Source organism: Nannobrachium achirus, assembly GCF_963921795.1.
Source record: "Nannobrachium achirus genome assembly, chromosome: 4".
NCBI lineage: Eukaryota > Metazoa > Chordata > Actinopteri > Myctophiformes > Myctophidae > Nannobrachium > Nannobrachium achirus.
Window position 1 is genome coordinate 16214354 of NC_137813.1, and position 24269 is coordinate 16238622.

Below are 24269 nucleotides of genomic sequence, written 5' to 3' on the forward strand. Positions count from 1 at the left end.
TGGGCAAGGACTTTACCAGTGAGCCAAGAATTAGATTTGTTGTACTTGCTGGATTTATTGATATCAATGTAAATGTTACCCTGTTTTGTCATTTCATTGTATTTATCTGGTTACCATCAAATAAAATTACATAGTCTTAACTGAGTAATATCATTCAATACTTAAAAACTCATTCAGAATGCTCATGTGACTTGGTATAAATTGACCTTTAGATCAACAATACCTCTAGACATCTATTGAGCTACACAAAGTAACCTATTTTACTATTTTATTATATGTTATCATTGTATTATCAGTGAGTCAAGTGACTGCCGGGTTATGGTCTACCTCACCAATTGTGGTTTCATAAAACCTCTCATCATATTCATCATATCACATAACGACCATACAAAATGTCAGACTTTGTCATAAATGTGGAGGAGCTGTGTTATTTCAGCGGTTCTCAAACTGAGGTTGGGATGTCCCCACATTATTATTTTTATGTATGTATTGTATGTGGGTGTTTATTTATTTGTAGGGGTCCCCAGATGACATTGAAGTGACATTTTAAGACTTTTAAGACCTTTTCAATACCTAAAAAATGAAAGAAAGAAAATACAAAAGACCATTACTGCATCAAAAGTAATCAACAAACTATACTATAAAAAATGGTCAAACCGTGGCCAAATTGTCAAACAATAAGAAAGATTTAAAACAAATTACTCGCAACGTTCAGGAGCCATTATTTTCACAATATTCATATGTGGAGTCAAACTAAATGTAATCAATTCCAAGACAAGTGATTTTCATTTCTCAACTACTTTGAGAGTTCACTGTATGACGCATGATCGCTCAGTGGTTGGTGGTTTCCCTGGTAAAATCTTCAGAGGGAGAGTATGATCTGTGCCAAAGAATGGATAGAGTTTTTCAGTGAAAGTGTGTGTGAAGGTGTGTATAGGAGAACCATCAGAGAATGACAGCTTTCCTTCATTCCAGTTCAGCTGGACTGTGATCTTCTGGGGTTTCCCTCTCACTGAGAGAATGGTGCGTGACCCTGATGAGTCGACTGACGTGTATTTACCTTTATTTAACTCTATTCCCCAACTCTGAACCCCGGATGATACACTCCCGAAGCGTCCGGTTTCCTTCCTCTGAAGAGACCCTGCCAACACACCTACTGTCCAGTTTGGATTGTTTCCAACCTCAACGTCCCAGCTGTGAGTCCCTGAGTTAAAGCCCTCAGAACCCAGGACACGGTACCTTGTGTCAAACCTCTCTGGGTTGTCAGGGAGCTGCTGTATCGGTCCACATCTCACACTGGTCAGATCGTCAGACAGGATCAGTCCTGGATGGGCAGTGTTGGGGTCCAGAATGACAGGAGTGTAGGAGACAATGTCCTTCATCTTGTTCCAGACTCTGAAGGTCAGGTTGTCCAGGTGTTTGGCCACGTTTATCAGTGCTCCTGAGATCGGCTGTGGGTCCTGCAGTGTGAGCTGGAGTCTTTCCATTGTGGTCTTGTGGTTCTGCAGGAATGAGATGTCTTCAGCTCTCAGATCCTCCTCTAGGGCTCTGATTGTGTATGAAAGGCATAATATGTCTCTGTGCAGACCCTCAATCTTCTTCTTCATCATCTGACTCTTCTGCTGCTCTTCCTCCCTCAGTGCTTTGATCCTGGCCTCCTCTTCCTCTTGTAGAAACTTGTGAAACTTCTTAAATTGTTCCTTCATCTTCATCTCTGTGTGCTGAGCCAGGAATTTAATGTGTCCTGCTGTTTGATCATAGTCTGTTTTACATTTATTAAAGACCTTCACTTTCTCCTGTAAAGGCTTCAGTGATTTCTGGACTTCCAACTTGTGACCAAATGCTGCTATATCAATGGGTATGAAACTGTGGTTGTTGTGTTTCTTAAAAAAAATACCCTTAGAATCTCGACACACAACACACGCTGGCTGTTGACATTCCAGACAGAACAGTATGAGTTTTTTAGCATGCTGACTGCAAAGAACCTCAGGCCCTGAGGTTGGAGCGCTCTGTTGTCTCTCCCGTATGAAGGCCTCACACAGGTTCTTCAGAGCCAGGTTTCTGGGTGGATCCACTGAATGTCTTTCCTTACAAACTGGACATTCCTTTATTACCTTCCCTCTCCACCATTCCTGCACACAGGCTTTACAGAAGCTGTGGCTACATGGCAGGAGAACAGGATCTTTAAAGATGTCACAACACACAGGACAGGAATAATCCTCATCTGAGCGAAATGTGTTTGAGGCCATTTTGTCTCTATGAGTGAAGCTACTAACACTCTGCCCAAGCCAGGAAATCAGCCAGTCAGTGGTCTTCCAGAATGTCAGCCAGTCAGTGGTAACACTCCCCTCTTCCAGAATGTTCCCTGAAGGAACTAGTTTCACAGTGAATCCAGATTCTGGTTAAAGTCCATTAGTCAACTCATCAGCAGGTTCCAGTGGTCTGGGATCAGTGTTCCCTCCTGTAGTGGAAAGACAGGCTGTCCTCCCTCCCTGGAAGTAGTGAGTTTGATTTGAGTGTGTATCTTATCGTCTGTCTCTGTGTGTGTTTCGTCAGTGAGGAGTATACGTTTCTGTTTCCTGGTAAGGGGTGGAGCCTTACAACCTGTATAACCACAAGTTTACAAGGTTCACTTTGCTGACGCCACACACACACACACACCTACACACCTACACACACACACACACACACACACACACACACACACACACACACACACACACACACACACACACACACACACACACACACACACACACACACACACACACACACACACACACACACACACACACACACACACACACACACACACAGGAAACTCCCTCATGTTGTTTGTGCTTCAGGTCATCAGACAGACACGTGGTGTGATTTCCTCATCTCAGGGTATTTATGGGAAACAGGTTAGCAACATGCACATTTATTTCTAATTTACATTTACACATTTACATTTGCACAGGATTATTATATCCTCACAATCTATAGTAACAGTTGCACAGATGACTAAAGCGGTTTTGTGATTGTATTATAGTGGAGATCAGGTGTAATTTACTAGTGTAATATAATAACTTTGATCTTAGACAGTAAAAGTATGACCATCAGACTGACACAAAATGAAATGTGCATACTAAATAAAGTATTATTATTATACTTATTATTTTTGTTATATTTGTATTAATATTTAAGGGGCTTACAGCGGCACTACGCAACCTTTTTAATAAACACATTTTTACTTTGTTAATATAATATAACCCTGCTCTTCTATAGAGACATTTAGATTGTGTCAAAGGCCATGTCTCACCTAGACACAGGATCTGACAACACATTTTAGCTGAGGGTCAAGATTCAATTTATCCCCTGAGCAAGGGGATAATGGTTGAAAAATGTAAAAATAAAAGGTCTTTCAATCATGGAGAAACAGAGAACACAGATTGGCAGTCAATCTACCTGGCCATTGCTGTTGGGCTTGGCTGTCAGCAGAGCAACTAGCTTTAACTTTTTGCAACAAAACTGTGGCATTATGGCATGACAGCAGACTTACTGTACTGTCTGGGAAACAATAAATTATGCTTTTTGATTATGTGGATCCTAACCTATCTTTATAAAGCAGGTTTAACATTGTTCTCCAACAGAGTAGATAGCAGGGTTGGAACATGGGAAAGTGAAAGTATTAGTAGGCCTATAGTTTGTCTGTGTCACTCTATTCTTTGCACACCACTGAAGCAACACGCAGCAGATATCAGTAAATTGTTGCCATTGCACAGAAACCTTGTATCTCCACATTCCAACTTTTTATGTATTTTCATAAATTAATGCCCCATAATGCCTCATACAAGAATGTTGTAAAATAGCACATCTACAAGCCCACAATGTGTTGCATTGCAATGTGTTGTGAGCTTGTAAATCTGTGATTTTCACTAGTTTAAAAGGTACCAAAGAAATTATTAAAAAAATTGACTGTTTTGGACATACAAGGTTTCCACCAACAGCAGCGAGATAGGGTGTGGAGCAAGGTTTACTCCCTTCTCATGTTATCCATGCTCCCTTTCACTGTTGATAGACTGTACACATAGGCATATGCATTGTCATACATTGTCCTTATAGTCTGTCTGTATGAAGGGGCACATTCATACATATTATGTCCAGGACAAATTTCCTATAGGCACACTTTTCCCGAATCCTAGATTAGGGCTTTTCGGAATACAAGTAAGAGTTGCAGACTGCAGAGTGGATTCAGGCAGAAATAACCCATTTCTCATTAAAACCCTTGACATGACTTGCTGACACCCTGTGAGTGCTATTGTGTGCAGAGGAGGGATGAGACTGTGGCTGAATGTAGAGCCTGAGAAGGAGCTAAGGAGCTCTATAAGTACACTCAGAGCGGTTCTCAACATCGGGTTCTAGGGATCTTTGAGGGGGTTCAATTAAATTGCATGTTGTTGTCCTGGGTGGGGGTTATAACTAAATGAACGTTAGAAACCAAATGGACCCTTATGGGCATACAACTCTGACTCTGAGAGTGTGCAAATGGTTTTGTATATTGAACACTGGTGATTTCACAATGTAGATTGGGTCCCAGAGATAAAAATTATATCAACAAGGTGGTCCGTGGCTTAATGCGTATCACACCAACCAAAGGGTCTGTGAAATTCAAAGGTTGAGAGTCACTGTCTTAGGGGAAACCTCCCCAACCACGACTGTCCATTTTAACTCCAGTTATTGAGACACAGACAGCATTATTCAGCCAGAATGTCTGCTGGTATCTATTGTGTTGAAATAATGGCAAAGAGAAAGAGTGCTGTATGTAAAAATGTAGCTTAATGTGCGATAAGGGAAAGATAGATAAACAATTGTATATACTGTACTATAGCAGCAACAGTAACAGTACATAGTGTTTTGTACCAAAGCAGCAGTCTCAGTAGTAGTCACATCAACATGAAAAACGTGCACGATACCTAGCATTGGACCATGCTACTCAGTGTGTAATAAGAAGTTTCACATGGAAAGCATCAGTGTACAGTGTGAGATGCTGGCCTGATGAGACTGCAGAGAACGTCATAGCTGCCTTGAGCAGTGCAAACACAAATACTTACAGAATACTTACTCAACAATACAATCAATACAATAAACACATGATATATGGGATATGCAGTCCATATATTTGAGACACGTTTGAGCAAGCAGTATACTGTGTCAGGGAGGCTAGCCAGTAGTCTGTAATTGTCGTTATAAGCCATTAGCATAGGAAAGGAATCTCTCCCACTTCAGATGGAACTGGTCCTTTCTGCCCTTCATAGAAAAGGATATCTGTTTATATGATGCTGTTCTTATTAGTAAGTACGCCAATCTAAACTTGATGGTAGGTGAGCTGACTTCCATAGTTGTACTAGCAGTCTCCTACCCAGCAGCATTATGACTGTTTGGACCCATTCCACAATTACAGTATACTGTATGTCACTGTATGCATTAAATTTGGTGGGAATTAGTTGTTAAATATGCTAGTATTGCAGACATTGTTTTCAATGTTAAAGAGTGTGAATATGTGCCTCCCTCCATGAGTCCTATCCCTCAGCCAATCTCCTCTTCTCTGTGGCTAGAAGAGTCTGATTGTTCCGTTCTGTGAGGACCGGCTGAGCCTGGTTTGGTGAGGAGCTCGAGAGACTTTTAGACCATGTCCTTTGTGTGTGTACAGTGCTGGATATTAAGTTAGTGTGTGAGGGCCACATTCATACACAATTTGAGTTAATCATTAATTAAGCAGTTACGTGTATAAATGTGTCCCCTATGACAAAGTGTTAACATATATATTTATGCCCTGAATTCTGCAAGTAAAAGTTCTAGAGTGGATTTCTGCGTCCTATCAGGTTAAACCCATTGCTCATTAGAACCCTTACTGGCATGACTTGCTGACCATTCTGTGCTTTATACTGTGCTGTGGCTGAATGTAGAGCTCATCCCCACTAGCTCAAGAAGGAGCTGAGGGGTTCTAAGTACACTAAGATCAGTGGTTCTCAACATCGGCACCAGGGGTCTTTGAGGGGGGCTCAGCTAAATCGCATGTGGACCCAAAAGTTCAGTTTAGAGGTGTACTCATGTAATCATACGGAGAAGTATGGACAGGGAGAAAGAACGGACATCAAACGGACCAAACGGAAGAAATCTCTCTCCCCCTCCATTTCTTGCGTCGACCTGTGGTCGTTATGTATTATGCATGATGCTTTAGAGAGGGCTTCGACCCCTGCTCAACCACCTTCAGGACTGTCCATTTTAACTTCAGCTAGAGAGAAAAATTTCCTCAGCAGCCTGTTTTTTACATACATTGTGTTGATGCCAATAATGGCAAAGAGAAAGCATATCGTCGTTGTCGGGTGGAAACCTTGTAAGTCCAAGACCATTCGTTTGTATTTATCATGTTAAAAATGAACTAAACTAGTGAAAACAGCAGATCTACAAGCACACAACGCCTCGCGGTGCGAGGTGTTGTGTGCTTGTAGATTGGCTGTTTTCATTACTTTTGTGCGACAGCCTTGTATGATGAAGCAGGGCTTTACTTACTACTTTAATGAGGCATGAATGTGCAATAAGGGAACGCCACTTGAATGAACTTGAAATGCAGAAAACACTTGCATATACTATAGCAGCAATTGTACTAAAGCAGCAGTCTGTGACATCAACATGAAAAACTGTGCAAGATATGATATGTGATAGGAATAAGTTTCACATTGAAAGCATTGGTGTGCAATGTGAGATGCTGGGCTGATGAGACTGCAGGGAACGACATAGCTGCCTCGGGCAGAGGAAACGCAAACTCACACAATGGAAAAGATTCAACCAGTATCTGTGAAAGTGTGAATATTATGAACAGCCCTTGAGAATTTGGCTGAGCAGCCTTCTGACTAATGTGTAGTATTATGTATGGCCTCCAGCTAATCACAACCATACAATCACTTAATGATATTATGTTGTGATAAAGAGTTTTTACAGCATTGCCGAAGGCCAAGTCATCTTTAACAGGATTCAGTACAGTATGTTTGTATTGTCGCTGTCCGGTGGAAACCTTGTACTGTATGCTCAAAACCATTCCATTTCTGGAAATGGACAAAATAACCTATGTTCCAATGGATCCAATGTAGGTGTTAATTTAGATACAAGCTCTCAATTGTTAAATGAAACCCACAGACACACTTAACCCCTTTCAACCTGGAGTCCCTGCATGTGTCACATAACTACTGCATGGTATGCCGAGAACCCAAATTGCAGGACATCAAGGCATGTACCGTAGTGTTCAAAACCCATGATTTGGTGTTTGAATACATGTGAAATATAGAAGACATCACAATCATGAACTGACGTTATGCAACACTAAACATTTAACTCAACAAGAACTGACAGGCCTGGTCAGACTAATATCACTTGCGTTGGAATCTCTGTGTGGAACCAGTATTTCCAATAGTGGTGGATTAAAAGAAATGGTTCTGGTGATAAACCTGCCCCATATTTGGATACTGGGCAGTGGGCCCTGATTGTTCCATCACTACTTCAGAGGTGCCAGACCAAATCAGAAGCCGGCAATTTGTTTTTGTAATGGCAGATTCGTCTGGTTTCCAGGCTAGGACCGACTGGGGAACAACAATAATATATCCAAAAATAACAAATCTACTTGTAGATCATCTCATTTCATATTAGCGGAATGCAAAAAAAGGTGTGGCGTGAAATAAAGAATAGTTTTGGTTATTTTTTATTTTTTTAAACCTTCTCCAGTCTGCTGTCAAGAAGATAGGACACAAACCTAGTCCTATTTACAGTATAGAGGCAGGGTTTTTAATCACCACATACTGAGTACAGAGCCAAGAAAAAAAAAATAATATGTGACAATTTCAATGAATACGCCGGTGGAATAATGAACTGACAGCATATAGGATATTAATGAATAATACATCATCAATATGCTTCAAAAGCAGCAGGGAGAACACAATAATTAGGAGTTATGTCATAATAGTCTAGTTGATGTGTAAACGTTTTAAATACAACTAATCAATAGAATCTCATTCAGACCTGCAGGGCAAAGAGTTTTAACCATTTAAACCCGATATATATAATTCATTGATCGGGGTTCCCCAGGGTTCTATACTTGGGCCTCTCCTTTTACCCCTCTCACCAAATCTCTTTGATGACAACAGCAGATGTGCCACGTGCCACAATGTGGCGTGTTGTAAGCTTGTATACATACTATTTTCGGCATGCCAATTGTAAAAAGGTCCCTTTATTTGTGTTTATCTTAGGGGTTCCCAAACATTTCCAGCTCATGATCCGAAACAAAACCTGCTGAACTTACAAAAGTACACCATGAATTAAAGATTTAAGCTCTGTTTTACAAATATCTAGAATAGCCGATCTACACACTCTCTACACACCGCGATGGGGCGCGTTATGAGCTTATACGTAAATCTGCTATTTCAGTACATATGCCCTTATCATAATGTAAACCAGGGTTCTTCAACAGGGGGTCCGGGACCCCTAGGGGGTCCTCAGAGTTAATACAGGGTGTCCTCCAAATCTTCCAATCCTTTTTATATTAGCAACTTGAACCCTCATGTCCATATTCTGAGAACTGTAGCCAAAAATAGCAGATCTACAAGCTTACAATGCCTCATGCGAGGCGTTATGAGCTTGTTGATCTGCTATTTTCGGCAAAGAGGTTTGGAGTAGAGGGGGAAAAGAGCAGACTAAGTACAGAGTAAAAGGTCACGTTTATTAGGTAATGATGGCTCAAGTGGTTAAATATCTGAAAACACACATTTACATGAACCCAAAATACACTGATGATTGTGTCAAAACGATGAAACGATGAAACTATATGGAACAGGTTGTGGGGGTCCCTGCTTCATCTCTCTCTCAACTAAGGTGTCCTTGGCCTGAAAACGTTGAAGACCCCTGATGTAAACCCTTCCTGCTGAAAAATAAATGAGTAGTGTGTTGTGCTCGGGTCACATGAGAAACACATAATACCTGGTTACCCTCAAGATAGAAAAATGCTCGGTGGTTTGCTGCCATCTATTGGTGAAGGAATGTCTTAAGAATACAGTCAGGGGATGGACAAAGAAAGGATGCATACATAAAGGTGTCATGTCACGCACCGAAATATTACATTATGCTACAGTATAGGTCATGTGGTCTTTCTTTAAAACAGTCTGAAGGGGGCGGGACTGTATCAGTTAGTAGTGAATGTATGCTTCAAAAATATTAGCTATTTAGATTACAAGTTTATTTCAAACACTGGTGAAACGTACTGCATTATGCAATCATAACTGCAAACTCGCTCCCAATCTTCCATCATAATCTGAAGACCACACCACACCACACCATATGCTCAACCACAACACAAACTTAAATGCAACTTAGGGCCTACTGGGGCCTCTAAACTAAATAGACACATCAGCAAACAAATACATCAAATCATATTAAAGAATGGCCCAGTATGCATTTTGTCTCCTCAACACAATACTATATGGCACATAGCCGACAGATAACCTCATTATAAAACCCAGTCACAACTAACAATATTATGTCACGTGGGAAAAACAGGAAAAGTTTGGTGTCCTCCTACAATAGATAATAATAAATCTGGTCAATAGAGAAATTCATTCATCATTATACAAAATGTAGATTATATGAGATACAAACTCCAAAACATTACCCCTCAATTATATACTGTATGTACAGCTCTCACTGGATAAGCACAGCCACAGAAGTAGCTGTGGATCTGGTTAAACCAAGACCTAGAGGCTCACAGAGAATAATTACATTGACAACATTGTCCCCATATTAAAAACCCTCTTAAAAACCATTCCCCTACTCTTTGCTGGCTCAGGCAATCTTCAGTCCCCGTTACTATGGAAGCATAAACCTGACATAATTAAAATGAAATGGCAAATGCGAAAATTAAATTGATATAACATAATTGCTTTTTCATTTTCAGGAAATGCACGCATTTTTGGAGACAAAAATGAATGTAAAATGCAATGGCGTTTACATTTTCCATATACAGGTGCTCATTCTATGACAAATTTAAAATGATAAATAAAAGATCATTTGAATTTTATTTTTTAAAAAATGACCGCTAATTTGTTGACAATATTAAAATGAAAATGCAATTTTGAAAATGAAAATGAAATAGAGAAATGCTTTTTAATCTTCAGACAATGAAAGCATTTTTTGAGACAAAAATTAATGTATAATGCAATAGCATTTCCATTTAATAAAAGGTCATTTGATTTAACATCTTCAATAAAGGCCACTCTAAATAATTGACAATATTAAAATGAAAAAGCTACTTTGAAAATGTAATTTAAATAAGGGTAATGCTTTTTATTTTTAAGCTAATGGATGCATCTTTTGAGACACAAATGAATGTATAATTCAATAGCATTTACATTTCATCTCCATGTGTGCTCATTCTATGACAGATTGTAAAAGCAAATGCAAATCACATTTGCGATTTCATTTTCCAATTGTAGCCGCTCAAAACATGACAGAATTCAAATGGTCCTTTGGCTAAAGTGATGGCGCAGGAAAGTGATGTCATAGGAGTAATCCTTCAACACAGGAGCTTCGATGTTTCAGAATAAAAGCTCATCTCCATTGCCTGAATTTTTCTAAGTGTTTAGAAATATTTCGGCCCGGGGACCTGGTGATACCAGCCGGAAGCTCCAGGGACCCCCGCGGACCCCCGTCGCCGTTCCGATTTTCTGCCCAGCTATGTTAACTGCAGGAGGGCCAAATTCTTTTGCGGGGAATCCGGGACTTTGACCAGCCGGACCACTCCCTAACCCGACCCCCACAAAATTGACGGAGCCGCCTGGTGGCACCGCCCGGTACTGCAGCACACTTAAAACCCCACAGCTCGGGCTAGGAGCGACCGACCGACGCGGGAATAGTACCCACGCGTCCGGCTCGGTGTCCCGGAGCCGGGGGCCCCCCCGGACCCCCGCGCCGGCCCAAGAAATCCGAAAGCAGCCGTTCCACCGCCTCCAGGGGGTCCCCGGGTGGTCCCCGGACCCCCGCAGAGGACCGGGGGCTCCCGGGGGTCCCCGGCCGCCCGCCGAACGCCCTGGCCCCGCCACGCCGCCCGGGGGACCCCCTGGGCCCAAACAACACCGAAAAACACCCATCTATAGCAGCTCCTCAAGCTCGCAAAACTCTAAAGGCCGCAGCTCAACAGCCGTGCGGGCGGCTGGGGACCCCCGGGAGACCCCGGTCCCCCGGCTCCGGGGCACCGAGCTGGACGCGTGGGTACCGGTCCCGCGTCGGTCGGTCGCTCCTAGCCCGAGCTGTGGGGTTTTAAATGCGCTGCAGTACCGGGCGGCGCCACCAGGCGGTGCCGTCAATTTTGCGGGGATCCGCGGACCCCCCTGGAGGGGTCCGGCCGGTCAAAGTCCCGGATTCCCTGCAAAAAATTTTGGCCCTCCTGCAGTTAACATAGCTGGGCAGAAAATCGGAACGGCGCCGGGGGGTCCGCGGGGGTCCCCGGAGCTCCAGGGGGTCCGCGGGTCGGCCGTGAGCCGAGCGGGGCCGGCCTCTTGCCCCTGGAGCTCCCGGCTGGTATCACCAGGTCCCCGGGCCGAAATATTTCTAAACACTTAGAAAGATTCAGGCAATGGAGATGAGCTTTTATTCTGAAACGTCGAAGCTCCTGTGTTGAAGGATTACTCCTATGACATCACTTTCCTGCGCCATCACTTTAGCCAAAGGACCATTTGAATTCTGTCATGTTTTGAGCGGCTACAATTGGAAAATGAAATCGCAAATGTGATTTGCATTTGCTTTTACAATCTGTCATAGAATGAGCACACATGGAGATGAAATGTAAATGCTATTGAATTATACATTAATTTGTGTCTCAAAAGATGCATCTATTAGCTTAAAAATAAAAAGCATTACCCTTATTTAAATTACATTTTCAAAGTAGCTTTTTCATTTTAATATTGTCAATTATTTAGCGTGGCCTTTATTGAAAATGTTAAATCAAATGACCTTTTATTAAATGGAAATGCTATTGCATTATACATTAATTTTTGTCTCAAAAAATGCTTTCATTGTCTGAAGATTAAAAAGCATTTCTCTATTTCATTTTCATTTTCAAAATTGCATTTTCATTTTAATATTGTCAACAAATTAGCGGTCATTTTTTTAAAAATAAAATTCAAATGATCTTTTATTTATAATTTTTATTTTGTCAAATTTGTCATAGAATGAGCACCTATATATGGAAAATGTAAACGCTATTGCATTTTACATTCATTTTTGTCTCCAAAAATGCGTGCATTTCCTGAAAATTAAAAAGCAATTCTGTTATTTCAATTTAATTTTCGCATTTGCCATTTCATTTGAATTATGTCAGGTTTATGCTTCCATACGTTTCAACCAGCAACCTGGCAACTCTGTAACTAATTAAACTATGTCCCCAGCATATGAATTATCAAAGCCTCTACATTAACTTAAAGATGTCTTACCAAATGCTATGCTGCACTGCTTGTGCCTCCAGGTCCTCACCAAACACTCTGGCTCAGGCTTCTGGCCAAACAGAAGGCCTCGAATCCTGGCCAGCCCATATGCACTCTGCCCTTAAAGGGCCAGTGCTACACTAGTAAAACATCTCTACTTTTACTTAAGTGTGGCTATGCAGGTCTGTCACTTAACCGTTAATGCAGGGTCTCCGGTCTCACTGTCCAGTTGAAGGAGGCTTGAATGGGTGCATTGTTAATTTTAATTAACAATGCACGTTTAATACATCTACGTACAGACGAACATACTGTACAGACAAGGCTTCCCAACACATCAAAGAGAAAACGTGGATGGTTTAGGTTGATGCAAGCGTTACGTTACAAACAACACAAAACGGCGAAACAATCCCCTGCCCTTTCCCTATATATTTACATATATTTTATTGTTTTGAAAGTGAATTTGATAGTGGTTAGTGTGTCTGTGGGTTTTGTAAATATTTAACCAATTAAAGGTATCTCGTTATCGATCCGCAAACCCGGCTATTAGTTTTGAGCACTATAATCAAACACCATAACCCGACCAGTAGTTTTGAGCACTATGGTGTCCCAGTCAAAAATGTTGCCTCTCGTCACCCGCTGTCCGGCGTACAAAGCCTTGACAGTGTCAGGACAAAGGACATAGTCCCACATATTGATGTCACTGATCTCTCCCACAAAGCTCTGGTTGATATCGAAAGAACCAAGCAGTTTGTCAGGATCTTGGCCGATGATAACCCGGCCCCCGGGTAGCATCTTGTGGCCCTTCTTGTAGATCTTACTGAGGCTTCTCTTGCCGTCCATGTAGAATGCAGTCAGACCTGAAGTGGAGTTCCAGGTCACACACAGGTGGGTTTGAAGGGCCCCAAGTTGAGGGAGCTGGAAATAGGCACCATCTGAACTAGAAGCTAGGAAGAGGGCCAATCTAAGGCACACACACACACACACACACGCACGCACGCACGCACGCACGCACGCACGCACGCACGCACGCGCACGCACACACACACACACACACACACACACACACACACACACACACACACACAGAGAGAGAGAGACAGAGAGAGAGAGAGAGAGAGAGAGAGAGAGAGAGAGAGAGAGAGAGAACACAATTTACATTTGCCGAAAATTTTGTAAAAAGGGCTGGGCTGGGACAAAGATTTGGCCCTGCTATTTACTTGCGCCAGCAAAGCGTGCAAGTACTATGTTCGTCTGTGTATGTATGTACGTATAGGTAGGACTAGGTTGGTATAGCTGTGTGTGTTTAAGCCCGTAGCCGAATCAGGGACCAGCATTTCTGGCAACATCATCATTAACAGTGATGCCAGTGGTGAGGGCACCATCTTGAAACGTCCGAATCCGAAATCCAGCTGAGCTATTCCTTCTTTGCCTAGTCATGGGATTATAAAACCCACAGACATGTGCAAAGGTTAAGTCAGTTAACATTGGATCTGGAGGGGTATCTCACTATCATTACAAGAAAGAAAGAAAGAAAGAAAGAAAGAAAGAAAGAAAGAAAGATAGAAACGTAAAGCAAGCTATACCTGCCATCCGAATCACGCCACACATTGAGTTCGTCCCTTTGTTGTGTACGGTATGCAAACAGAATGATCTCTCTCTTGCCGCTCAGCTCTGTGGCCAGACGCATGCACAGAGTGAAGGCTGTCAGGTTCATTGGCTTCTCAGGTGTCATCTCAACATAGCTGTCAGCTGACGCTTCACTGAATACCAGTGACCTGCCCGAAAGACCCCCACAACACCCTGAAAAGAGATTTTTCAGTGTTTCAGATTTATTTTACCACAGCAGGTCTCAAAGTGTGGTCCAGGGACCTCCAAGGGTGCCGGCTAGAAGTCAGCCCGGTGAGAGAATGTTTTAGAACGATTATTCAGATCATAGGTCATTAGCCCAAAACAAACTGATAAGGGTTCTGCTTAACCTTCCTTTTAGGGCTCACCTTACTGCTGAGCACCTTTTAAGTGTGGGGTGGTTCACGGTAGCTGATAAAATACATCATCTTGCAATGGGCCTGGTGTACAAGATACACTACACCACTAAGATACACATGTACCTGACAAAATACTTCCAAATGTCAAGGATGTTTACAATTACAACACCAGAGGCAGATCCACAGATCACGTCCAACCCAGATTTGGCTCAAACAATGGGTTGACTTCGTTCTCCTGCTATGCCGTAAAAATGTGGAACGCCCTACCGAAGGCCTTAAAGGAGTGTAAATCCCTACCCTCCTTTAAACCGCTCTGAAATGTCACTTACAGGCGGCTGCTACTTGAAACTGGCAAAAAGACTAAGCCTATCCTTAGCCCTCCCTGACCTTTTTACTGTAAATACAATTTATTTTCTATTCTACAACAGTTTTTTTGTGATATTTTCTGCATTGCAGCCTACTGTGTTTTATTTGTCTGTCATTTAATGTTCTATGAGCTAAAAAAGGACCCCAATTGAGACCGGAGGCAAACAAATACAAATGACAAACAAATATCCAAGCACTGTTGTTGTTGTTGAAGAAATTGTGAAAATAGTAGATCTAACACTTTTCACATTTTTTTTAAAATGGGCCTTTGGTGGGGAGACACCAAATAAATGTTGTGAAGCTGAACATTGTGGGCCTGATATAACCTATCTGAAGGTAGCATCCGTTGTGTTTACCCCAGAAACAACATTATTTGAACACATGTTAAGTCTGAGAACGTACCTGCTGCTTGCAGAGGGTAGGCGAGGAGGAAAAGAGCTGCCAAAATCTTCATGTTGTCCACAGCCTAAACAGAGATGGGAAAATACAAATTACAAATCACAATACTAATACAAAATACTGGTCTGAGAAATGTATTTGATTTTGATAAGCATTTTATTATCAAGTTTATTCATTTCGGAAACAAAGTAACCATGTGCTTGAAGTTACAAAATACACGAAAATATATTTTTTAAAAACTGTGCTCATGTTTACTCTGCTTATTCCAATTTCTTATCCCAATATCCCAATATTAATAACAATATTTCACGCTCTGGATAAGAGTGTCTCCCTAATTTGTGAATTGCTGTATTCAGCTGTCCTCTCAATCTTTCAATACCCACATTTGTCAAAATAAATACATAAATTATCATTTATTATTACTATTATTATTTCATACATACTGTACCATCAAGGTCCTTCTGTTGATTAAAAGCCAACAGCCTGGATTTGTATAAGTCATTTTCCAAACTCCTCCCATTTCACATAAGCAATGACACCTGCAGTCATAAGCGGTGTGCCCCCTCTGACGCTGTGTGTACCGGTATGTGTGTGCGTGTGTGTGTGTGTGTGTGTGTGTGTGTGTGTGTGTGTGTGTGTGTGTGTGTGCGCGTGCATGGGTGGGTGGGGGAGGGCCCATTTACCGGACATTTAGCTACATCAGCCCAGCTATTTCTATGAGCAGCCAACAACAGTCTATCCATTAAAGGTATTAGCTTTGGCTTGAGGCTACTTTGTATACAGTCCACTGTACTTGATTTGATAGGCAAATTGTGACGTCAAACATGCACTTTATCAGAGGCTGCAACCCCCCGGCACAAATACACATTAGTCTGTTGATTCTGTTAATGATTGAATTGATGACGAAATGAAAGGTGATGAAAGGCACAGGGGATGAAAATAACCAGGGCTCATCGCCATGTTGGCCTAAGCTTAATTTGACTAAGTCACCACACCCGCAGAATTCCCAAACCTGCCATTTGATTAGTTACTGAGCACACTTTTCACAATTACTCAGTCCACTTTTCACAGCCAGTTTTCACTCTTCATAACGAAAAAAAAAAAGAAAGAAAATCTCATGGATGCACCTGGGACGTATCCTCAGTGATGTAGCCCAAGCTCATTGAGGTTTCGGGTCTTGCAACATCATATCCCTCACTCGGGTGACACAGCCGGGGTTGATCAAGTCCCGACTTAAGCCCCTATCATAGTAGGCACCGCGGTGATAAGCTATCCACCGCGGTGTAGTCTTAAAACCTTAAATTAAGTCATAAAACTACAACGTTACGTCATTACTCGCCACCCGACACATCTCTCTGTTTTTACTTTCAGACAGATCGGCCCATCACCCCGTTCACTGATTGGTCGATCTAGACCAGTCAGTCACAGTGATAGGACTTCAGCGTGACTGACTATGATGGCCTCCACTTGTTTTCTCACTTTAGGTGGATTATACATTTGCAGTGGTAGGCTGTTCACCGCAGACTCTGATAGGGGCTTTACGTCCCAGTAGTTACCTACGATCAGTCCCACTAGGGAAAGAAAGGGCCACGCACTCCACCACTCCGGAACTACTCTGCCGAGACTGGGAGAGGAAATCTGGTGCTTGGAAGTACTAGGCTCTGTGGATTGACTCCTGTCTGGGCCCCTCCTACGTTTCATCAGGTCCACTCCTGCTCTCACCAGGTCCAGGACCTGTGTGTTGCACCAGAATCCAGTACCAGACATTTCACTCAGGAGTGGTGGATTCTTGAGCTGCAATGGTACAGCAAGCTCCACCTAGGCAACAGTGGTGCTGCAGGCTCCGCTTGCGGCTTGAATGGCCCTCCTAAAGGTCTAACCGTGGGTTTGTTGGGCTTCTTCCTCACAGAAGACACAGGATGGTGTGCCAAAACACATTGACACAGGCACCTGTCAGTCATTCTGACCTCGTGGATTATTAAATAGCATTGGCGTGTGTCATCACGCCTTAAGTTTTTGTTTAGGGGCTGGGCTTATAGGGCTGTAATTGTTTCATTAGAATACAAAAAAACACTCACATCTTTAACTTTTTTTGGTATCCATTGTTAGGTATGGCCATATTATCACTACAGATTGGCTCTAAAAGTGTGAATAAAGTATTTTTATTTTTATTTCACTTATTTAAGTGTGGCTATGCAGGTCTGTCAGCTGTTAATTATACAGAGGTTAGGGTCTCACTGTCCAGCTGAAGGGCTTGACAACCAAATAATGTGAAACGGTGCTAAAAGCTCGTTTTTCATTTAAAGCTATACTATGTAAGTTGCTCAACTTGTGGTCAGTAGCTCTATAGCAAACCTCGGTCGCGTCCGCGTCTTTCGTCCGTTTTTCGGTTCTCACACCCCCGCGTCTGCCTCCACCTCGCCGAGATCTATCTTTTGAGGGGTCCCTGGTTGCTGTGCGTTCAGCCATTCCGGAGATACACTCCTTCACCCATTACCGTGCACCCGAGTATAGAAACACACGGGAGACTACAAATATGGCCGCCCTAGCGACCCCACTCCAAGATGCGCTGTGATTGGCCGGCAGTGTATAACCCTCGCTGTGATTGGCCGGTAGTGTGATGACGCAATTTTGCCGCGAAATTCTCCCCCCCTCACGGCTCATAGAAAACATATAAAGAGAAGGCTTTAGAAGCTGAAAATAACGGAGTGGGGGTTCTAAAACTTTAGCGATTTAACAGTTAGGACAATTTTAAGATTTGTTTTATAAAAAAAGTTACATGGTATAACTTTAAATCAGAGTGTTCAAATGTAACCAAATGTAGCAGAATGGGTCCATTTGCTCACATTCCTACACTCTGAGTTAAACATGGATAAAATAAATATTCCTGGGCATTCCTGGTTAGTGATTAAAACAAACCTTGCCGCAGCACAATTGGTCTTCAACCAGCCAAAATTCTCACGTCTCCCCCCTTCTCCGCTCCCTCCAATGGCTACCGGTTGATGCCCGCACAGAGCACAAAATATGATGCTGGCCTTCAAAACAGCTAAAGGTATGGTACCTCCATAGGTTCAAAGCCTGATCGAACCCTACAACCCCAACCGTTCCAGATCAGCTAACACATGGAAGCTGACAGAATCCTCGCTAAACACCCCAGTACAATGATCCACTCATCCTAGACTCCTCCCCTTCCTGCATGCCCCCCAAACTGTGGAATAAACTCCCTGTTGCACTTATAACTGCAGACTCACTCCCTAGCTTCCACCATGGTCTAAAGACTCACCTCTTCAGACTCCACCTTAGCCCATAGCACTTAATTACCGTAGGACTTGCTTATACACTCAATGACCATACAATTTAGATATATATATTTATTTATTTTTTACTGAATAGGTGCTTGGGTTGTAGCCAGGGTTCGACTATGCACCTGTGTCACCTCAAGACCTCAGGAGGGACCCACCCAATACCTCCCCAGAGGAGCCTCTTGTTGCCAGGAGGAGGAGATGAGCAGTGACTTGGGCACCACTGTCGACTCTGCCATCGGAGGGTGTAACTGTTCAGACACCTGATGACGATGGTTACCGTCTGAAGACATCAACTCTTCCTGTCTACATTCACCAAACGTGAATGAAGGAGAAGCATCATTAGATTTAATTATAATCTTGGTCTACCTACGTTTCTCTTAGATTACTATTTCTATGCATTTATTGCAGGGCAGGAATTTCATGGAGGCCATGGCCGCCGTTGCCCCTCAGTTTGGCCTTGTGCCCCTCAAACCAATGGCATGGCCTGAGGCCACAGTGGCCTTAATGCCCCAGCTGACTGTACCACTTTCTCCTCTGTCTCTGTCTTGTCAATATGTAGACACAGTAGACACCAGTGTCTCTTTTTTGTCATGTTGACACCAGTGACTTTTGCTGAGATTTTAACTCCCCTGAGTCCCCATCTTTAAACCAAGCCAGTGACTTTGATTGGTGCAGGGCTGAGCATGGATCAGATTGTAAATAGCAGGCATGATTTATTGTTTTTTATGTTGATGTATTGATAATATTACCTTGCTTATTGTAAATCGCTCTGGATTAAGAGTGTCTGCTAAATGGGTAAATTGTAAACCTTTTTAGGCCAAAAAAAAAAAAAAAAACAGGACCTGAAATATCAAAACATATATCAGATTGCACAATATGCAATGATTGCATATGGCATTGTTAACATTGCATTTCTTTTCTTGTGGTACAGACATATACAAGCAATAAGACATCATTATATCATCATGACTCATGATTCATGAGGCCTTTTAGCAAAAATGACCAGCAGGTGGTGGTAAAAGCAAACGATGCACACATTTTTCCATACCACAGAGGAACACTAACTTTATCCAAATCCATGAAACCAAATTAGTTCATTTTTAAACCAAATTAGTTTTTAATGAGCAAGAAAATTATAGTCATAACAATAATTTCAAGCTTAATTTTTCATTTACAATATCCATATACTACCCTGCAAGCCAAATGACGTCATGATGACATTATGGTAACGTCCTCCGGTGACTCCGGTGACATTCAGAACTAGGCCAGATCACAGCCCATATGGGGATAATCTTGATATCATTACCAGGACGTCATATGGATTTATGGATTATTGTTATTGTTTGTAATGTTAGTTGAAACATGAGCATGTAAGGTTATATTCTGGGACATATCTGACTAGTTATGATATTTATCTGGCCTCGATCGGACCCTCTCTGATTAATCCAGGACGTCCGTTTTCGTGTGCAGGATTTATGTTGGTTGAAATCAGGTGACTTGATTTGGCTCCAATCGAGACGTCACTGATTGGTCCAGGTCCTGACCGTGCTTGCTGGGTATAACACCATGCAAATGATACTGTATGCGCTGAGCTTATTGGCTATTTCCATAATTTTTTATATTTTGAAAGTACATTTGATAATGGTTAGGGTATCTGTGAGTTTTATAAATATTAGGTAGCCCATTATCGACCACCAAAACCCGCCCATTAGTTTTGAGCACTATAATCAAACACCATTACCCGACCAGTAGTTTTGAGCACTATGGTGTCCCAGTCAAAAATGTTTCCTCTCGCCACCCGCTGGCCGGCGTACAAAGCCTTGATAGTGTCAGGACAAAGGACATAGTCCCACATATTGATGTCACTGATCTCTCCCACAAAGCTCTGCTTGGCATCAAAAGAGCCGAGGTAGTTGTCAGGATCTTGGCCGATGATAACTCGGCCCCCGGGTTGCACCTCGTGACCCTTCTTGTAGATCTTACTGAGGCTTCTCTTGCCGTCCATGTAGAATGCAGTCAGACCTGAAGTGGAGTTCCAGGTCACACACAGGTGGGTTTGAAGGGCCCAAAGTTGGGGGAGCTGGAAGAAGACACCATCTCTGCTATTAGAGGATAGGAAGAGGCTCAATCTAAGGCACACACGCACGCACACGAGAGAGAGAGAGAGACAGAGAGAGAAAGAACACAATTTACCAGGGGTGGACTGGGTATACCGGGCATACTGTATGCCCGGTGGGCCGACTATACAAGTGGGCCTGTGGGGGCCAATCCTTCAGTAGCACCGCCCCACAGAGCAGAAAGACATCACATGATTGGCCCACTGGCTTATCATCTGAATACTGGCCTAGTAGCCCAATCACAGGTTACTGTGGCCCAGGACAAACATTTAACAGCATACAAGCCCACAACGCGCTGCTGCCTCGATGCGTTGTGGGCTTGTAGATCTTCTATGTTTGGTTTGTGCCAGTTGTGGCCGGCCGGTCTGGGCCAAGATACCAGGGCTGAATTTATGTCCCAGTCCGGCCCTGAAATTTACTGTACATTGGTTGAAAATTCTATAAACATGGCTGAACTGGGAAACATTTGGTGCTGGCATTTAAGGTCTTGCTCTGCCCCTATGCACCTTTCATTTCATCGTCAATTCAATCATTAACAGAATCGACAGACTAACTAATGGGTATTTGTGCATGCAGCCTCTCGCACTGCTGATACAGTCCATGTTTGTTGTCACAATTTGCCTATCAAATCAAGTATATACCGTAAAAAGTAGCCTAAAGCCAAATAGAATGCCTTTAATGAATAGACTCTTGTAAAGGCTGCCTCCAGAAATAGCTGCACTGATCAATCTGATGCCCACAGACACGCGTGCATGGCATGCGGCACATCTGAAGGGGACATCATGACAAAAATGATGAAGGAAGGAGAAAGAAAGAAAAGAAAGAAAGAAAGAAAGAAAGAAAGAAAGAAAGAAGCTATACCTGCCATCCGATTCACACCACACATTGAGTTCGTCCCATTGTGGTGTACGGTATGCAAACAGAATGATCTCCCTCTTGCTGCTCAGCTCCGTGGCCAGACGCATGCACAGAGTGAAGGCTGTCAGGTTCATTGGCTTCTTAGGAGACATCTCAACATAGCTGTCAGTTGACGCTTCATTGAATATCAGTGACCTGCCTGAAGGACCCTCGCAACCCCCTGAAAAGAGTGTATGTTTTTATATTTATGTTATTATTTTCCTACAGCGGGTATCAAAATGTGGTCCGGTGACCCCCAAGGGTACGGGCTAGAAGTAAGTCTAACGAGTGAATGATTATTCAGATCGTTGCACTCTCTCCTGCAATCTCTCCCTGTACCTAGTAATATTCTGTCCTACATCAAACATATTTCTCTTATGGGGTCCCTGGCAAAAACAAAAAACGAATGGGGGTCTGCGGCCTAAGCTTGTATCACTCTTGGGGTCGTTTTAAAACCGGATTAAATATCATACACATACGGTAAGTGATCAAGGTATATTATTGTCATAAAGAGTATTGAGACACTGCATAGTAATTTTAGCCACGAACACTTGAAATATGAGTATTCAGGTATTAATCACACAGAGATTGTAAAGTAGTTTCCCAAACAAATCCTCCCAAAAATATTGAATCTCTTATTTCAAAAGATTAATAATTAGATAATTATTATATTTTTTCCACAAAAATGAAAAAGTATTACCAAAATAATTTAAAAAAAAAGGATGCTACCTGAAAGTAGCACAATTTGTGTTCTGAACACATGCACAAGTAAGAACGTACCTGCTGCTTGCAGAGGGCAGGCGATGAGGAAAAGAGCTGCCAAAAGCCTCATGTTGTCCTCAGCAGCCTAGGAAAAAGGCACAAATGAACCACTCAAAACTATTTATATTTCTTCTCTTCATTCGGTGTTATCAGTTGACACTCAACGAACATAGCAGATCTACAAGCTTACAATGACACATTGTGAGCTTGTGAGCCTGTGCGATAGCATACATTAGCACCATAAGCCATATTTTTCTGCACAACAAAAAACTAAAAACAAATACTGGTTTCGTGAATTACAGATCCGTCTATAGTCTTAATGACATGCCCAAAATAGGGACGTCAGTTTGAAGTGGTTATAATAAGTAATAGGCCTACACACATTTCAGCATGGGAAGTCACACAATATACAGTATGAGTATGACCCTGGACAATGCTCCACACATCCTTTGATGTTTCAATAATACCCAAAGAATGATGTCATACATACCATCATGGTCTCTTCTGTTGATCAAAGGCCAACATGCTGGCTTTTTATAAGTCATTCTCCAAACTCCTCCCTTTTCATAAGCAATGGCGTCTGCAGTTATCACGGCACACATCTAAGACCGTGCAAGCATTTTTGTGTGTGTGTGTGTGTGTGTGTGTGTGCGTGCGTGCGTGCGTGCGTGCGTGCGTGCGTGCGTTTGCATGCATGTGAATTAGATTGGGCCTCTTATCTACGCCTCTTATCTTCTAGGTGCCTTTTTCCAGCTCCCTCAACTTTGGGCCCTTCAGACCCATCTGTGTGTGACCTGGAACTCCACTTCAGGTCTGACTGCATTACATGGACGGCAAGAAAAGCCTCAATACGATCTACAAGAAGAACCACGAGGTGCAACCCGGGGGCCGAGTTATCATTAGTCAAGATCCTGACAAACTGCTTTGCACAGCTTTGTGGGAGAGATCGGTGACATCAATATGTGGGACTATGTCCTTTGTCCCGACACTATCAAGGCTTTGTACGCTGGCCACAAAGTGGTAACAGGCATTTTTGAAAACCACAGTCCTCCAAACTAATGGCCGGGTTGACAAAAGTAATTTACATTTGCTGAAAATTGGGCTGGACTAGACTGGAACACGTCCTGACATTTAATGTCTTGCACAGCTGATGTGGGAAAGAATTTGTCCTAATGATATTTTCATCCCATACTCATACACCGGATATGCAGCTCAGCAAATAAAAGGTGAATTGATCCCAGTGCATGGCGGAGGACGATATCACAATAAATAAAATCTCCACAGTCCGATTATTGTGAGTGTTTTTTATCACGATAAACAATAATATGACGTATCGTCCCATCCCTAGTTACATCTCCACATGAACCCACAGTTAAACTGAGACTTACACAGTGTGCAACAGGGGCATGGGCAGGAAAGAAAGAAAGAAAGAAAGAAAGAAAGAAAGAAAGAAAGAAGCAAGCTACCCCTCCTCCGGTTCACGCCACACATTAAGTTCATCCCATTGTTGTGTACGGTATGAAAACAGAATGATCATCCTCCTCAGCTCTGTTTTTTTTTAATAAATGTAAATTTTTATCTACCATTTAATTATGACGCATAGAAACCTATGATTATCTAGTCAAATTATTACGTGGCATGATCAGACAGCTAATGCATAATCAAATGGTCCTGACTTAAGAACAGATATTATAATCCTGTGCACTGTGTCTGCATTCACATAGACACAGAATCTGAGAACTATAAATCATCAGCTCTGCAGGGCATCATTACATTAACAGGTAAGTGCTGTTAATAGTCTGCTATATGGCTGTCAGCTAATGAGGTTTTTCAAATTGCAAAATAAAAATCACACCCGTGTGAACTGAGCGGTGGTTCCCCCGACCCCCCCCCCCCCCCCCCGCTCCCCCCCCCTTCCCCCCTGTGTGTGTGTGT

The 24269-nt window shown here is 42.5% G+C and overlaps 3 protein-coding genes across 3 annotated transcripts; all 3 read right to left on the reverse strand.

The window, feature by feature from the left end:
* Positions 1-809: 809 nt before the first annotated feature.
* LOC308282689 (nuclear factor 7, ovary-like) lies at positions 810-2461 on the reverse strand (the record flags this gene model as incomplete). Its single annotated transcript, XM_080723078.1, has 1 exon — positions 810-2461. The coding sequence occupies exon 1, from the start codon at positions 2247-2249 to the stop codon at positions 810-812; it is 1440 nt and encodes a 479-aa protein (XP_080579204.1). The 5' UTR covers positions 2250-2461.
* A 6872-nt stretch (positions 2462-9333) lies between these two features.
* LOC308282691 (C-reactive protein-like) lies at positions 9334-17020 on the reverse strand (the record flags this gene model as incomplete). Its single annotated transcript, XM_080723080.1, has 6 exons — positions 9334-9340; positions 10941-11140; positions 13137-13440; positions 14087-14303; positions 15257-15320; positions 16976-17020. The coding sequence occupies 6 exons, from the start codon at positions 17018-17020 to the stop codon at positions 9334-9336; spliced, it is 837 nt and encodes a 278-aa protein (XP_080579206.1).
* A 3246-nt stretch (positions 17021-20266) lies between these two features.
* On the reverse strand, positions 20267-21685 carry LOC308282692 (C-reactive protein-like; the record flags this gene model as incomplete). Its single annotated transcript, XM_080723081.1, has 2 exons — positions 20267-20580; positions 21541-21685. 2 exons carry the CDS (start codon positions 21683-21685, stop codon positions 20267-20269), a joined length of 459 nt encoding a protein of 152 aa, XP_080579207.1.
* Between the last annotated feature and the right edge of the window lie 2584 nt (positions 21686-24269).